Source organism: Theobroma cacao, chromosome 9 (assembly GCF_000208745.1).
Source record: "Theobroma cacao cultivar B97-61/B2 chromosome 9, Criollo_cocoa_genome_V2, whole genome shotgun sequence".
Taxonomy (NCBI): Eukaryota; Viridiplantae; Streptophyta; class Magnoliopsida; order Malvales; family Malvaceae; genus Theobroma; species Theobroma cacao.
Genome location: NC_030858.1, coordinates 390,135 through 406,274, shown reverse-complemented (window position 1 = coordinate 406,274; position 16,140 = coordinate 390,135). Strand labels below are relative to the sequence as shown.

Here is a 16,140-nt window from a genome sequence, read left to right as displayed (position 1 = left end):
ATCATCTGGTAATACTTTTAACCAAAGTAACAAATATATTGAAAATCAATCCATCAAAAATAAAACAACTAACTAATTAAAATTTCTATATAATATATGGGTTTTAATGATTTGTAATGTAATACTAATAGGTTATAATATATTTATATTATTGTATATGTTATAACTTTGAAATGAGTCGTATACAAATTTAATTGTATTTATTTTTAAACTAATTTCGTTTTAGTTAAATTATTTTCTTTAATTTCATTCTAATTGAAAATTGGATCAAGGTTCAACATGGGCTAAATTTGTGGACACGTGAGAGGCTTGTTTGTCTGGGCCGAAGCAAGGGCCTAGAATAAAATGTTCCAGCCCGAGGGAGAATCCCGTTCCTGGTCAATGGTCATGGAATTAGAATCTAAACGAGTGCTGATCATCTCATCTTTGCAATGGGTAATACCCAATCTCAGACTGCATCGATCCATTTGAAGTTTTCGAGAATTAATGAAGCTTTAATTATGGCAAAATCCCAAACAAAAAGAAGCCAAAGTATTCCTAGGAAAATCGATTTCAGGATTGATCATTCAGATTTTAGATTATTTATGCTCATGAACTCAATAGCAAGTAAATAAATAAAGAAGCTTTTTCTATGATCAAAACATTCAAACTTATGTACAAGAAAGAAGAGGGGATGATCGGCTTGGGGAAACAAAAGGAAAGGAATCAAACAAAGTATGCCAATTCCGATATCTATAGAGAGAAATGGGATCATTGGATGACCAAGCGCCTTGCACATAAGCTGCAGTAGTACTTCCTCTTGGTCTTGAAATACAAAGGCAAAAAGCAGAACCTCCACTGGCTCTCTACATCCATGGCTTGCACCATCCCTCCACAGTAGGGACAAGCCCCTGCTGCCGGCTGTCTCGCTATCACCCTCTCATCCTCATCGCACACAAACACCAAACACATCTTTGTCTCTTCCTCTTTTTCGCCGATCGATCACCTTGGTTGGGGGGGGGGGGGGGGGGGGTTTTGATTGCTTGCTCTTGTAGACGGAAATCAGAGTCTATTGCCTGATTGCTTTCTGGGATTTCTTGGTTGGAAGGAAACGAGCCAAAAGAGATCGTTGTTCAAGAGCGTTTTGCTTGCTACGATATTTATAGACAAAAAGGCGAGTTCTTTTAAGGATCCGGAGAAGTATAGGTTAGTCTGGAAGGGAAGAAGCGTTGTTTGAAAGCGCGTGTGGCTGAGCCTGAGCCTGGAATGGAAGGTTCGAAGAAGGAATTTATCTTCAAAGAAAGTAAGAACAAAGAATTTTATGCGCGATGACGGTGACATCAACTAAGCGCGCTGAAATCAATAGTATTTTCTACCTCTCTCACGCAGTTGCCGGCGGGTAAACGTAAAGTTGTTAGCTATCTTTTGTGGGCTCAGTGCACTAGGCCTGAAGAAATAACATGGGTAGGCTGAGTCCATTGGACAAGAGCCCAGGATCAATCAGCACCCTGCCTTGTGGCCTGTGGGCGCCCCTTCTTGGAGCCCGAGTCCATTCGATGGACCTGGCAATCTTTTCCTTGCCCATAGCCATTCCTCGTATTCTCGCAGCTCTGTTTCATTGGTTTTGTGTTGTTGGTAAATGGTGATTCATAATAATCTAGGAAATAGTTTGTGAAAACAGCAGTGGGAGGAATATAAGCAGGATGATGGTGTCTTCATCGCATTTCAGATTGCTGAAGTAGCTATTAGTTGCCTCTGTGTAGGCCAAATGGCAAACAGGGGTCTTCCTGTGTCATCTGTGTTACTCTGTTAGACACCATTTTATGTTACCATGCTTACATAGCCCCCTATCCAGACAACTCTGGAAGCTGCCAATTAATCTGGGTTTTTGTTTCTGATCGCGGGATGTTTCAAGCAGCCCAGTTTTATATTATAAGCGACCCTTAAACTGATGCATTTGCTGTTTGTACGGTCACAGTTGGATCACATGGTCTCACGTGTCAATCAAATGGCTTTTTTGCTGAAGTGTTTCAGTGACCAAACCCTCTTCCAATCTGCCATGTGCCTTAGAAGTTTTTTAACTTGTATGACATTCATTTCCTTTCCATTAGATTCTTCTCTGATTATTATTTAGAAAGAATGTTGACGGCCAAGGCCACTTTATCAAATATATTTCTCAAATCATCATATTCCTGCATAATTGCATCTTCGTATTTTGTTTCGAGAAAACTCCAGTATTTGCCTAATGAAGAACTATGTCTCACATGATATTCTTTTCATAATTTTGTATTACTGTTCGGTTTTATGTTATTAATGAGAAAATCTTAAACCTTAACTGCAAAATTAAAGAAGGCAAGAGTGACGTTTATAGAAAAAATTTACTAGATACGTGGTGTAAAATTATGACCAGAACATCCAACGGGATAGAGCATTTTTATCTAAAAATGTTGGTTAATCATAAGCTTATAATGATTAGAAGCAGTTATGTTCGTTGAAAGTCAAACTGATCCCCCATTGCAGTTTCCCAAGCATGTTATACACCTCAAACGTACTGCAACTTGTAGCCTGCTACCATGTGAAATGATTCTTTCTCAGAATGGAAAAGATATATTATCTTTTATATAAAAATTTTCATCAGAAATCTTCCATGCTAGTATATATTGCTTAATTAACTTCTGATCTTCAATCAACTTGCTCATCAAAAAGCCTAACTTGTGATTTCCATTCAAAAGATTAAATATGGAGATCAGAACCAAGTTTTCATGTAGTCTGCTAGGAACCTTCCTCCTCCTTTCTTCACTTCTTCCATTAACTTTGTCACACTTGAGCGATGAAGTTCCTTCCCATGTTATCTCCAGACGTCTGTTTACACAAACTCCTAGTGGTGCAGTTCGACAATATCTAACACCCCACAACATTCTAAGAGCAGAGAGTGGGCTCCCTCCTCTCAAATGGAGCAAAAAGCTTGCAAATTTTGCATCCTGGTGGGCACATAAGAGGCAAGGTGACTGTGCTTTGATCCATTCAAATGGCAATTATGGGGAGAATCTCTTCTGGGGAAGCGGCAAGGATTGGAAACCAGGCGATGCAGTTGCGGCATGGGCAGCAGAGAAAAGTAACTACAACTATAATTCTAATACTTGCACGAAAAACAGAGACTGCCTGCATTATACTCAGATAATTTGGAGGAATAGCTTGAAGATTGGGTGTGCCAAAGTTGTGTGCAAAAGTGGAGACACACTGATCGCATGTAATTATGATCCCCATGGTAATGTGATAGGCCAGAAGCCATTCTGAATTGAAATGCTTTTGGCTGGAATTCATGGCAGGACAGGAATCATAATCATGACTGCCACTGAGACAGAAAATTTTATGGAAGTGCTGTAGTGGTACGGATTCTTTCTTTATTTTCATTTGTTAATATGCAGATGCTGTAACTCCTTCAAGTTGTTTTGTTCATAAAGAAAGTACTTAACTAATATGATTGGCGTTTGATGACAGCGAACACATAACTGAAAACCCCGTTCTTGTCTAATTCTAAAACCATACCAGTTATTAATGTTAGATTTTGGTATTCAAGTTGAACTAGATGAGCAAAAAGCATAAATACAGCATTGAATTGCAGAAAATAGACAAAAACCAGGAAACATAACTTCACTGCAATTTCATTAAGAAAGAAGAAATTTGATACACTTCAGTAACTTACAAGAGCAAGATAAGACTTGTCTTAAAGATTACAGAAACATAGCTTAAACCACTGCCTTACACTACCTACAAGCAGAAGGCAGAAATCAAGTCACTGCTGCATGCTCTGACACTGTCAATATTTCTTGGAAATTATTAAAACAGTTCAAAACACAAAATGACAGTTAACTGTTGGTGATGTCATGGTCTTCAGCTCGTCTCAGCAGCAACAATTACCTTAGATGTTCCCGTATCTGAAGATAATGCTTTTGCGTTTTGCTTTTCTTGACAATTTTGAATGTCAACATTACACAAAATATTCCGCAGATGGTTTCCAGAACTCAGAAGCACCAGGAGGAGCGATAAAACATGTTCCAATTGCAGAAAGGGAAAGCTTGGGGTGGTCCTAAAATGGCAGCATAGATACAAAAGAGCGGAGATATTGCTTGAGTTGATCAAGGAAACCATTATCCTGTCAGCTATTCCAAGACAGCCAAGTGCTTTTGCTTCTTGTTATTGATCACAAAACTTGTCTGCTAGAAGTTTTTCTCCTGCCTAAATTAATTTTATCTGGTAGCAAATAACAGTGGCTTGCCGTTCCCAAATTATGCGTACTGTAAGATAAGCCAGCGAAAATGTGAAGAGACATTTTTAAAGAGAGCATCACCTAACGTTACTGATCTGTCATTCAGCATAATAAACAAGCTTACATTATCCATAAACTCAGAAACTGGCTACTTGCCTAACAAAACAAAAGATTCACATATATAGTCCTGTCAAAAGGACAGATTTATGCGTAAAACACCTGGCAACTACAAGGAGAAAAGTCCAACAAGCCTTTGCGGCAGCCACAACTTTGCCGCTGCGCAAACTAGGAGAGAACCACTGTTACAACTCAGATATCTATATCATCATTTTTGCACACGAAATTCATCACAGAATCACCAACGACTTTCACATGTGCTGCAAGAGGATTTTCTCTTCTTCCAGAAAAACAGAGGCAAAAAGAAGAACTTCCATTGGGTCTTTATGTTCATAGCTTGCACCGTCCCTCCGCAGTAGGGACACGCCCCTGGTTGTGGCTGCCCATATCTCACCTTCTTGTCTTTTGCACACACAAACACCCCACAAATCCTTTGCATTGTTTGTGTACGATAGGAGACGATTCTGTGAGACACCACGGCCTTCTTTTCTTCACAGCCTCGCATGCTTTCTTCCTTGCCCTCGGAACTGAACTATAGTCTCGTTTTGATCTAGTATCCTTTTGATCTTCTTGATCTCAGCTGGTTTACTTAGAAGATAACTTTTTATTGGTTTAGGATCCGGGATAATATCAACAAGGTAACTTAGTTTGGAAGGAGTTTTTTTTTTTTCAAATAAAGAAAAACAAACAAAGCAACTTTTTAGTCCGGAAGGAAAAGAAAGTGATGGCATTAGAGCTTTCTGTAAAGGGTGTCCCCAACAGGAAGATTCTGTCTGACCATGACCAGCGACCCTGAGCTAGATGCGTTTACCTAGGTAACTTGCCCTGTTTAGTCTTTTCCATTTAAACTGGTCAGGAAATTGCAGCAAAGATGTTCAAATTGGTACTCGAAGTTTTGGCGATATATACCTGAAGCAGCTTAATGTTCAAATTAGTACATGGCTAGTGGTTTTCATAAATTAACAGGTTAAGGTTACTGAGGTTGTTGAAGACAATTAGTGGCATTGGCCTTAAACTAGATATAATGCCCTTAAGGATATTTTTGCAGTTGTTGATGGAGTAATAATTCCCAATTCTATGAAAGCTGACACTGTCCTTTGACTCCCCTCTGGTTCAAGTGAATGCAAAGTTGCTGATCCATGGGACTTTATCAGGCATAAACAACCCAAAGTTAATTGGCACAAATTAATGGTTATCAGCTTTTGCTGCTTCTGCAAATTTGAGTTCCCAAGCTCTAAAGTACATTTTAGCATAGAAACAGACCACTCCGTTTGCTTCATTCCTGAATCATATCTAGCTTGCCTGCACCCTGCTGCCTGACGCATTGAATGATGCATGTTACAAACTAAATGCAGGCAGATCATTTCTGAAGCACCAGAAGCGAAAAACATGTGCTGGCAGAATGTGCTTGGAGATCCTGAAATGGCAGAATGGTTACAACAGCTTGGGGACATTGACAGAGTCGATCAAGGAAGGCAGTGGCTTGTTCCCCATTCCGAGAAAGCCAATTACTAGTTCACAGCTAGCTAGAGAGAGAGAAAGGTTATAAATGTAATCAAGATAGTCCGAGCAGACAGCAGAGAGAAAGGAGAGCCGTTGAACTCCATAACTACATGGGACATGCCATTCCCGTACCAATCACCTTGCCAACGCGAATTTGTGAGATAATTCACTAAAACAAAGTCCATATTTTCATATTTAAAAGAAAACAAAATCTCCTAACACTACCAATCTGTCACTCTGCATAAAAAGATAAACCAGCTGTGAATCATCTTCCTACATGAATTCACAAAGTAGGCATTGAGGTAGTGCTCAATATAAAATTTGGAAAAATTGCCTAGCAGAACAAACAACACTACAAAATTTACACAGAAAAAAGATCACATTAAAGTATAAAACTCCACCCTGGTCTTACAATCATAATGATAAACTACTATAAACTAGTTCTAGTTAGTATGAAAGACAAGAGACTCAGGCATAAAGCACTTGACAACTTGAAGGAGAAAAGTCGTGAAAAGCGTTTGGGGCAGCCACGACCTCCCACTGGGCAGAAAAGTCCCCGTTTTGTCCCTCGAATACCCTGCCTATCGCCACGTTTAGCCCACTAGAGACAACGTAGATTTTCCCATCCACCCCACTCACAGCGAAGGGCCTCTGCATTGCCTCACGTGGGAATCTTTCACCACCCACGTACTGCCACGCGTCGTGATCAGGGACGTACACCTTCATAGGGCAGTCACCGTGTTCCGAAATGACGAACAGCCTGTCACCCAGAACCACGCTCACCCCGGTCCAGCCTTCCTTCATCCCGTCCTTCATTTCCTGCCACGTGTCGTTCTCCTGGTCGTAGACACCGCCCCTTGGCGAGAACAGGAAAGGCCACGTCCACCCCTCGGTCACGTACATCTTGCTCCCTATCACAGCCGAATCGTACCTGCCCAATCCTATCCGCATTTTAGCGACGGATTCCCACGTGTCGTTTTCTGGATCATAGCATTCCACGGAGGTGATGGAATCATTATACCCAGCCCCACTTGCTCCGACGGCTATGATCTTACCATTAACACTCCCCGCAGCAAAAAATGATCGTGGGGCCATCATTGGAGATGCTATGGACCACTGATTTGTGGATGTAGTGTAGATGATTGTCGTCTGCATGGAAGTTTCTGTGTCCGAGCGCATACCACCCAAAACGTAGAGCTGGCCTTGCCGCGGAATCGAAGTACAAGCAAACCCTGGTGGGCACACAGCCTTGGGACAGGGCATGGAAGGTAATCTAAACCAACGGCCTGATCGCAGGTCGAAAGCTTGCCATAGCATCCTCGCCGTCGATTTATGGAAAGCGAAAACGAACAGATAAGGCAGCGAAAGTGATAAGGATCTCTTGGAGATAAGGAAGGCGGGGTCTGTTATGGCTCTGTTCCACGAGGAAGACACTGCACGTACCAACGATTGGTATGGATATGGAAGGTGAAGAAGACAAAGCTCTGCGATCTCGTCCGGTAGCCCTGGAATCAACGGCTCCGACTTCTTGCGATTTTCTTGATCGTAGTTGTCTTGTTGTTTGCTCGACCAAGACTTGGAAACCGCCATTAATTAAATCTTGGAAGCTCTGTGCTTAGACCCCCCCAAAAATAAGCTGAAGAGAAGTCGAGGAATTTCGTCAGAGCATGCTCCGCACTGCCTATATAGCTAGAATTATAAAAGGGAAGCGGAAGCAGAGGCAAAAAGTGCTGAGTATGTGAAGCTAACTTTACAGAGCGAGCTAGCAAGGAAATGTTGGCTTGTCAAAGTGTTTTCGACTATTTTAATGTTACCCTTTTTTCTTTTTTCGATGAAAAAAAAAACAAAACAAAACAGGATGGCTTTGTTTTTGTTTTGTGTTTGCGTGTTCCGCTTCTAGAAACCGGAATATTAGGAGAATCTTAAAATCAAGTGACGCACCAAAATCCGGCAAATCCGAAGAAAAAGGAATTCCCGGGAATTGAAAATTCAACACCACGGGGATCAGCTACAGATGACGTAACTTGAGCTAGGAGACGAACACGTGCCGCCGCTAACCGGAGCTTCGACGGAAATTTTTAATTGGTCTGAGATTGGTAGAACTAAAAATGATGATGTGGGCTTGGGCTAAAAGTGGTTGCAAGTTTGAACAAGAAGGAAATCAGGAAACGTTGGATTCTCTCAACAGTTTATGTAGTTGGCCGAACAGTGATGTGGACTTTCAATAATTGATACAAACTGTAGGGCCCAGGTCGTGGTGGTTAGATTGGAAGTTTGGAACGTGAGATCCCGTTTCCTCTTGGTGTTAATGAAACACGCCACGTCAAAGCCCTTAATAATTATTGACAAAATTATTGTAATAATTACCCTCACCTGCCCCTTCCTTTTCCGACTTTTCATTTTACTTCAACTACATCCAAAGTTTATTGTAAAATTAACTGCTTAATTTTTTTATAAAAATAAAAATCATTCACGAGACATTAATTAAAAAAAATCATAAAATAGCATATGATAGTTAAGCATTTTATGCTATTTTAAATAGTTTATATGGTAAAATTAACAGTTAAATGCTGTCCGAGAAATATTAGAATTATGGAAAAACCTAAATTAAATTACAGATATGTGATGCCAGTGTCTTCATTGTTCGAGTTTAATAGATGTGACTTAATTGTTTGAGCTGCTTATGTGGATCGAGTGACACGTATAAGCACGGATATATCCCATAATTAGAAGTAATTAACCCCACTTGGCCCATTTGGTAGGTGGTGCTACTACTTTTTGTTTTTTTTAATCTCGTTGAATATTAATCTCGTTGTCTAGCCAAATATTTACTTGTTCCAATGACCTAATGTGATTTCTTAGGCATGAATAAATTCAAATTGAGACCTATATGAACCACGTTTTGCTGCATATAAACCTTTTTGATACAACCCATCAAAGCCTATCTTTGACAAAATACCATATGTAGTTTAGTTTTAATTATGGGCATGATTGAGGAATAATTATTATTTTTGACTATGGTAAAAAGAATGATTTTTTTAGGGATGTTAATATTTAATTCATTAATAATATATTAAATATAAAATTTTATCACAAAATTAGGCCATCGATGATTTTAAAAGCATGGGTAATCGGCATCCTTATCTTTCCAAAGTGAGGCAAATTGACAAATGTGACAGGTTGCGGCGGAGGCGTGAGAAATGGTTTGGGCTGACAAGACGAGGAATTGGTGGAGGCATTATGCGGGAATGCGGATGAGGATGATTGTAAAAACAAGTTGACAAAGGTTTCTTATCGAAACCTACAAAGTTGCTTGTAGATAATTAGAGATTTCTCACTGTTTCTCCTCCTATTTGTCTTCACTTCAATCTACTCGTGAATTTCTTGTATCATGCAAAGAATGGAAAATATTTATAAATGTTAATTAAAAATATTATGTGGAAAGTTGAGTTATTTTAATTTTTAATGATTATTTGTGTGAAAGAAAAGAAAGGGTACTTTAATAATGGGTCATGCGGATGGCCACTTTTGAAGTTGGGAGACTAAGACATCTGATTGTTAATAGGGTAAGTAGGAAGTTTGGTTTTTATTATTATTATTATCTCAATTAAAACATTAGACAATAAGCTCAAAGTAGAACCATCTTTTTGACTTTCAAAAGCTTGTGTGTTTTTTAATCCACCATTTTTTGGCTTATCTGAAACAGCATGTTCCTCAAAGTTACAAAATTTTAGCATGATAACTTGGGATAAAGAAGAACAAAAAACAAAACAAATGGGAGAAAAAAGATAAAGCAATTTAAGCAAAAGGGGCGGCATATTTTATTAAAAGAAAACAAATTAAAATATATTTATTTAATAAATAAAAAAACCCAAATGAGTGGCTTTGTCAAAGCAGAAAAGAAAAACCATAGCTTCACTAATGTTTGTAAAGGGGAGATTGTAGTATTTTACTTGACTTCTAATTCTATGGCCTATGCAATAATGAATAGTTTTCATTTACGAGATTATACTTTAATAAAAATGGAAATTATAATCAAACGACTTTCACTAAATATGACATAATATATGTGTATATCTATATATATGATGACATTTGGATTTCAAATTTATTAGTTTCGGAATGTCTTTTTACTAGTGATTATTGAAATAAGACCTCATCGTTCAATAATTAACATTTGATTCAAGATAAAAAAGGAAATTAGGGAGGAAATGCAATAAATATAGTGAGAATGATTGGATTTAATCATATTTGTTTAAAGCCATGGAATCTAAATCTCTTTCTTTTATTAAGATTTAATGCAACCATTAAATCCAAGTCTTTTTATTACATGACAAAAGGAAAAAAAATATTATATGAGTTTGTATTTGATATAATATATAGATTTTATATATTATCAATAAACTAAAATTTATTATTTCATTAATAAATAAATTTTAGAAGTCAAGAATGCTAAAAAATATTTATTATGAATTTTTTTTAAATTTTTATATTAATATATTTATAAAATTAATAATTTAATTAAGTAATAGTATATAAATACTATATATGGACCGTCTATAAAATAAATCGATTAGGTAAGAAACTTTTTTATTTTAAATATATATTTTTGCATTAGAATGTTGAAAAATAGATGATTTTCCTGTGGCCCAAAGTGGCCGAGTGAAATATGTGGTAATGGCCCAGAATGAAGCAGTACCATTGGCCCAAGCAGATGTCTAACACTACCTTACTGACCAATGAATTCCTTCCAAACTCGGGCACTCTGGCCCTCGCATTATCCGGTTTGGACCATCGAGGTCACTACTAGATAGCCCTCTCGTCTCTCCTTTTGTCAGCTTGCAAGTTTTTGCATGGCTGGCTGATGGGTAGGCGTAGGCTCACCAGCACCGCCAGTCTCGCCGCCAAACGATGCCTCAAGTCCACGCCATCTTGCCTTTACCATCAAAATTGCCGTTGCTGCATTCCAATATTTTCTCTTCTTCTTCTTCTTCTTCTGCGCCAATTCGACGTCGTTTGCGGAGGACCTTCTCTCCCACTAAACCTCCCAATCTCAGACGTCTCACCTCTCGCGTCGTCCAGCTCACTCGCCGCAGACAACTTCATCAGGTCAGCCGTTTTCTTTTCTTTCCTTTTTCTTTTTGGGGTTTAAAGTGCTGTTTTGTTGGAATTCATTGTTAGTATCTGTGGGTTACAGATATTTGAGGAAATCGAGAGTGCGAGGAGGGAATACGGGAAGCTGAACACGATCGTGATGAATGCCGTGATGGAGGCTTGCGTTCATTGTGGAGATGTTGATATGGCTCTCAACATCTTTCACCAAATGGCTCAACCCCACGGTTGTGGTGTTGATATTGTCACCTATGCTACACTCTTGAAGGTACTTTGATTTCCTTTTTTTCTTTTGATTTTCAATAAACCAAACAACTCCCAAACATGATCTTATCACCATTTCGAGGCATTTTATTTATTTTTCTGAGCAAATTTTTGTAGCTGGTAGTTTATCGAATGATTGAATCTTACCTTTTGTCTTTGTAAAGGGATTGGGTCGGGCTCGAAGAATTGATGAAGCATTCCAAATACTTGAGTCTGTGGAGCAAGGCACCGCTGCAGGGAAGCCAAATTTGTCAGCACAGCTTATCTACGGTCTGTTGAATGCTTTAATTGAAGCAGGTCAGTGTTTCAAGTCCAGTGAAACCATTTTTGTTAATCTGAGATGTTATCTGTAGAAATCTTGGGATGAATTTGAAATCAAAGGTTTTGAGTACTAAATGGATGGCATAATTAGCATAATACTAAAATTCTTATATTATCATAATTTTTTTTATTTTCTTGTCAATGACAAAAGCATTGGACTACCAGAGTAAGTTTGTCATTGGGATCAAGTCTGAAAGCATTAAGCAGCCATTTTAAAAAAATGAGGGCTCTGTGTTGGCAGCACATCACACTTTTTATCTGTTAAAAATTATAATAGTATTGACTAGATGATTATTCATTTTGTTAGCACCTGCATGTGCATGGTCTATATGAACCTAGACATTCATATGAATGGAGAATGTAGAGAGTTGAGTATACTTGAGCTGAATATATACTTCAACATGTTACTTTTGTCTGTTTTAGGTATATCCTTGTAAGCAACAAGTTTGGCGTTACTGATAATGTGATACATAATCTGCTTTAGTGCAGGAGATCTACGCCGTGCTAATGGTCTTCTTGCACGCTATGGTTTTCTACTTCGTGAAGGCAGGAGTCTTTCAATATCGACTTACAACTTGCTAATGAAGGTTTTGTCTGACTATAGATCTGCAAAGGAAGAGAGACTAATTAATTGTTTAATTTTCCTCCAAAAATTTCCTCATGGTCCTTTGCTTGTCAGTTAAAAGCATCTATTCTTGAAGATTAATCTATGTTTTTCCCCTTTGTTTTTCCTCTCCTTCAAACTTTCAGGGATACATAGGCGCAGGGTGTCCTCAGGCTGCAGTAAACCTGCATGAAGAGATACTACGTCTTGGCTTAGAGCCTGATAGACTGACATACAATACTCTCATCGTTGCATGTGTCAAGACAGAAAATTTAGATGCTGCAATACGTTTTTTCGAGGAAATGAAGGTCTCAAGCACTTATTTGAAAGGCCAGTTTAGAGCCTTCCTCATAGAAGTAATAAGAATAATCATGGGAACTATACCCAGCTGACCAAATCATTATATCTGATAATTTTTTTCAGGATAAAGCACAGAGGTTATGCCATCGTGATCTTTACCCGGACATTGTTACTTACACTACGCTATTAAAGGTGAGTTAATCTTGTGTTTATTTAGGTATCAATAGTTAAATGAATGAGCAGTTTATGAACTTTCAAACTTTTAGATGTGGAGCTTTTGTCAAAATATGAGAACATTTATACTGCAACATTCCCTATGGAATGGATGCAAAATAGTCTATATCTTCATCGGTAAACCTTATTGTATTCCTGAGATCTTCATCTTTCTCTTGTGAGTGAATTGGAAATCAATATATTGCTCTTATGCAACCAAAAAATTTATGGAAGAATTTACCATTTTATTTTTCCTTTTACTTTATATCTGTGTAGGGTTTTGGGCATTCTAAGGATCTCCATTCAGTTCAGAAGATTGTGTTGGAGATGAAATCACGTCATGATTTGTTCATTGATCGTACTGCATTCACTGCAATGGTTGATGCATTGCTAACTTGTGGTTCAATCAAGGGTATGTTGCTGATATTGTTTCAGTACTTGCAATGGGTTGTGATTGTATCTTATTTATGTGATTGAGGCTCAGATCTTGAATTTTTCATCTTATGTTAGTTCAGCAGCTGATTACATTTTGCATGGAACTTATATGAACTTTATCCAGATTGGATGTAACTTCAAAGTAAATTTAAAATTTTTGTCCACTGATGTTTTGAATAAAACTTTTATTAAGGTCATATACTCTGAAGGATGTAAACAATATATGCACCAAATTTGTGATGTTTGAATACTGCTTCTGCATCAGCATGCTGAAGCGCACATAAAAATATTTTACAGATGGGGTTTTCTATCAGTGGTGTTAACTCATGTCACGTGAACCAGTTTGCTACATACCTACTTTTGTTTTTTTCACTTACTAGTGGTATATATAAAACTTTGTTTCTTCGGGGAAGTTCTGGAATAATAACTCATGGAATGGTTATCTACAAATAAAAAACCTAGGTGCTCTTTGCATATTTGGAGAAATAATAAAGTGGGCTGGTGCAAATGTGAACTTGAGGCCAAAGCCTCACCTTTATCTCTCCATGATGCGTGCTTTTGCTGATCAAGGGGATTACAATATGGTTAAGAATCTGCATGAGCGGTTGTGGCCAGATTCTTCTGGAACCATCTCCCTGGCTGTTCAAGAAGAAGCTGATCATCTTCTTATGGAGTCTGCTTTAAATGATGGGCAGGTAATCAATCCATCTACCCTTGATATTTGGCATTTCAATTGCTAATGCATGGTGCAAAAAGCATATCTATAATATAAATTATTGTATTTATTAGGATTAGTTGTCTCATCTGCATGTACCAGACACAATTATGACTGGGAAAACATGAACTGGCACTGGCAGACCATGTGCATACTTCCAAAACTAAATGACAATCATAGGTTTTCTTTCTGTACTCTAGGTTATCTCATGTAAGAATTCCCGAACTTGGAAATTTTGAATTCTGTTTTTTTTTTTTCTTTTTTCACCAGGTTGATGCAGCTGTAGAAAATCTTACACAGATTATTAACAGATGGAAGAAGGGTATATCATGGACAAGTCGTGGAGGCATGGTATGGAATTGTTCTTACTTTTGTTGATTGGACAAATACACTAAGGAAAGAAAGAACACAGCAGCTTAATCTTACCTGACCTGTTGAAGACATAAGATATTTGAAATGTATGTAAATATGTTGCCCTTGTTGAAAATGTTCTCAACTACTATTGCCCTTGTTAAGCAATAAACTTTGTGCTTTTCTAAGTTCTCCTGTTTGTTTAGTTTGATGGGATTAATCTGGTCTGCACATAATGTAGTTTAACCCTCCTCCCTTTATAAGATGTTAGTTATGCTTTTTAGTTAAACACCTTCAATGTGCTACTGCTATGCAGGTTGCTTTGCATATAGAGGTTCTTCTGGGATTTACCAAATCAATGTTCAGTCCTTACTTGCTTCCTCAGGTACACAGTCTCTTCTTTTCATTTTGAACTGTAGAAGGAGAAAGATTCAAGTAATTTTTAGGGATGATTTGCATATATAGGTGTGAATATGTATGACAAAGCATTTTATGAACTTCATATGAGTGGCTCTGGTATGTGGTACCATTGCAAAAAATGTGACCATATTTATTAGGTGCGTTGCTATTGGGGGATCTACTGATAAAATGAATCTCTGGTTCTGGAAATATCCATATATGAGAGCAACTCTAGTTGTGACCAAATTAGTTGAATTGGCAATGATGATCTTGTTGATGGAGCTAACTGAATGGTGACCTGAACTGGCAGTTTCAAAGTGCCGAGTCCTGATAAACTGTCAATTTTTTTAGGTTGAATGTCAATATTTTTTCTGTTCAGGTGTTGCCAGGTGAACCCATTGAGAGCATCATGATGCCACTTGAAACAGTTAGGCCAGTACTTGGCACTTTGGAGTTGGAGAAAGTTGTAATGCGCTTCTATAGAGATCCAGTTGTGCCTATTATAGATGACTGGGGCAGCTGCATTGGGCTATTGCACCGTGAGGATTGTTATGAGGTACTTTTCACATCTTGTTGGTAGCAAATAAAAACTTCCTTGGTGTATAACCTCATTTGACGACATGCTTGATTTGGTATTGTTTGATTATTCATCGTGCAGCATTGTCACGCATAATTAAGATATGAAACATATTTCCATCTAGTATTTTTGTTCGGAGGATGACATATGAAATTTATGATTGGTTGTCATTCACCTCAAATTTCTATTAATCGTGAGCTGATTCATTCTTGCATGATCTTGATCCTTGTGCAGATGAATGCCCCACTTTCAACAATGATGAGAAGTCCACCTCCTTGTGTTACAACGACAACATCCATTGGTCATGTAGTTGATCTAATTTTGCAACAGAAGTACAAAATGGTCATTGTTGTCAAGCATAGCAACTTGAATGGTACCACGCATGGGTCTAGGGCAGTCGGTGTTTTTACAGCTGAACAATTAGTTAACCTCATGGCACCTGTGCCAGAGGTGCTGAAGCAAAAACACTCTCTTTGGAGAAGATTAACAATGTTTTGATGCAGTTGTTATCTTCTGCTTTTTTTTTGTAGATAATGCATGTAAATTGAGTAGTCCTCTAATTGAACAGGAATTTGTTAACTGTGTAATTGAACTGTTGTATCAAGCTGCTTCATGTAAGGAATTTTGTGCCTTGTGTCTATTTGTACTACTACAATTAACCATTGTTATCCAGATTAGTCTATAGAAGTGTTACTACCTACACCATAGCTCTCTGTATAAATGCATTTGGGTTGTGGCATATGACTTGAAAAGTTGACGTAGTCGTATAATAGCTAGCATAGTCGAATGTTGGAAAGTTGACGTGGTCAAATGAGTCGATTATATCAATTGCTGGAATAAAAATGTTAGTTGATATTGTTTGACGGTACTCAATTTTTCTAAATTTTTCGTTAAAATTAAGAGTTTATTTGAGTTCAAATCAAAAGTTAAGGGCTTACTTGAGTAGATTAAAAGATTAAAGGCTTAGATGAAGAAATGAC

At 37.9% G+C, this 16,140-nt stretch overlaps 4 protein-coding genes across 4 annotated transcripts; 2 read left to right on the top strand and 2 right to left on the bottom strand.

The window, feature by feature from the left end:
* On the bottom strand, positions 603-1,290 carry LOC18587632. The gene has a single exon (XM_007011544.2). It carries the CDS (start codon positions 949-951, stop codon positions 751-753), a length of 201 nt encoding a protein of 66 aa, XP_007011606.1. The 5' UTR covers positions 952-1,290; the 3' UTR covers positions 603-750.
* Positions 2,719-3,359, top strand: LOC18587631 (pathogenesis-related protein PRB1-3). Its single transcript, XM_007011543.2, has one exon. It carries the CDS (start codon positions 2,719-2,721, stop codon positions 3,274-3,276), a length of 558 nt encoding a protein of 185 aa, XP_007011605.2. The 3' UTR covers positions 3,277-3,359.
* Positions 6,086-8,061, bottom strand: LOC18587629 (F-box protein AFR). Its single transcript, XM_007011541.2, has 2 exons — positions 7,811-8,061; positions 6,086-7,505 (listed from the first exon to the last, which is right to left on the bottom strand). The coding sequence occupies exon 2, from the start codon at positions 7,457-7,459 to the stop codon at positions 6,338-6,340; it is 1,122 nt and encodes a 373-aa protein (XP_007011603.2). The 5' UTR covers positions 7,460-7,505; positions 7,811-8,061; the 3' UTR covers positions 6,086-6,337.
* Positions 10,642-15,832, top strand: LOC18587628 (pentatricopeptide repeat-containing protein At5g10690). Its single transcript, XM_007011540.2, has 12 exons — positions 10,642-10,978; positions 11,067-11,249; positions 11,410-11,542; positions 12,056-12,153; positions 12,317-12,478; positions 12,594-12,662; positions 12,960-13,095; positions 13,581-13,813; positions 14,104-14,184; positions 14,501-14,569; positions 14,963-15,139; positions 15,395-15,832. The coding sequence occupies exons 1-12, from the start codon at positions 10,781-10,783 to the stop codon at positions 15,656-15,658; spliced, it is 1,803 nt and encodes a 600-aa protein (XP_007011602.2). The 5' UTR covers positions 10,642-10,780; the 3' UTR covers positions 15,659-15,832.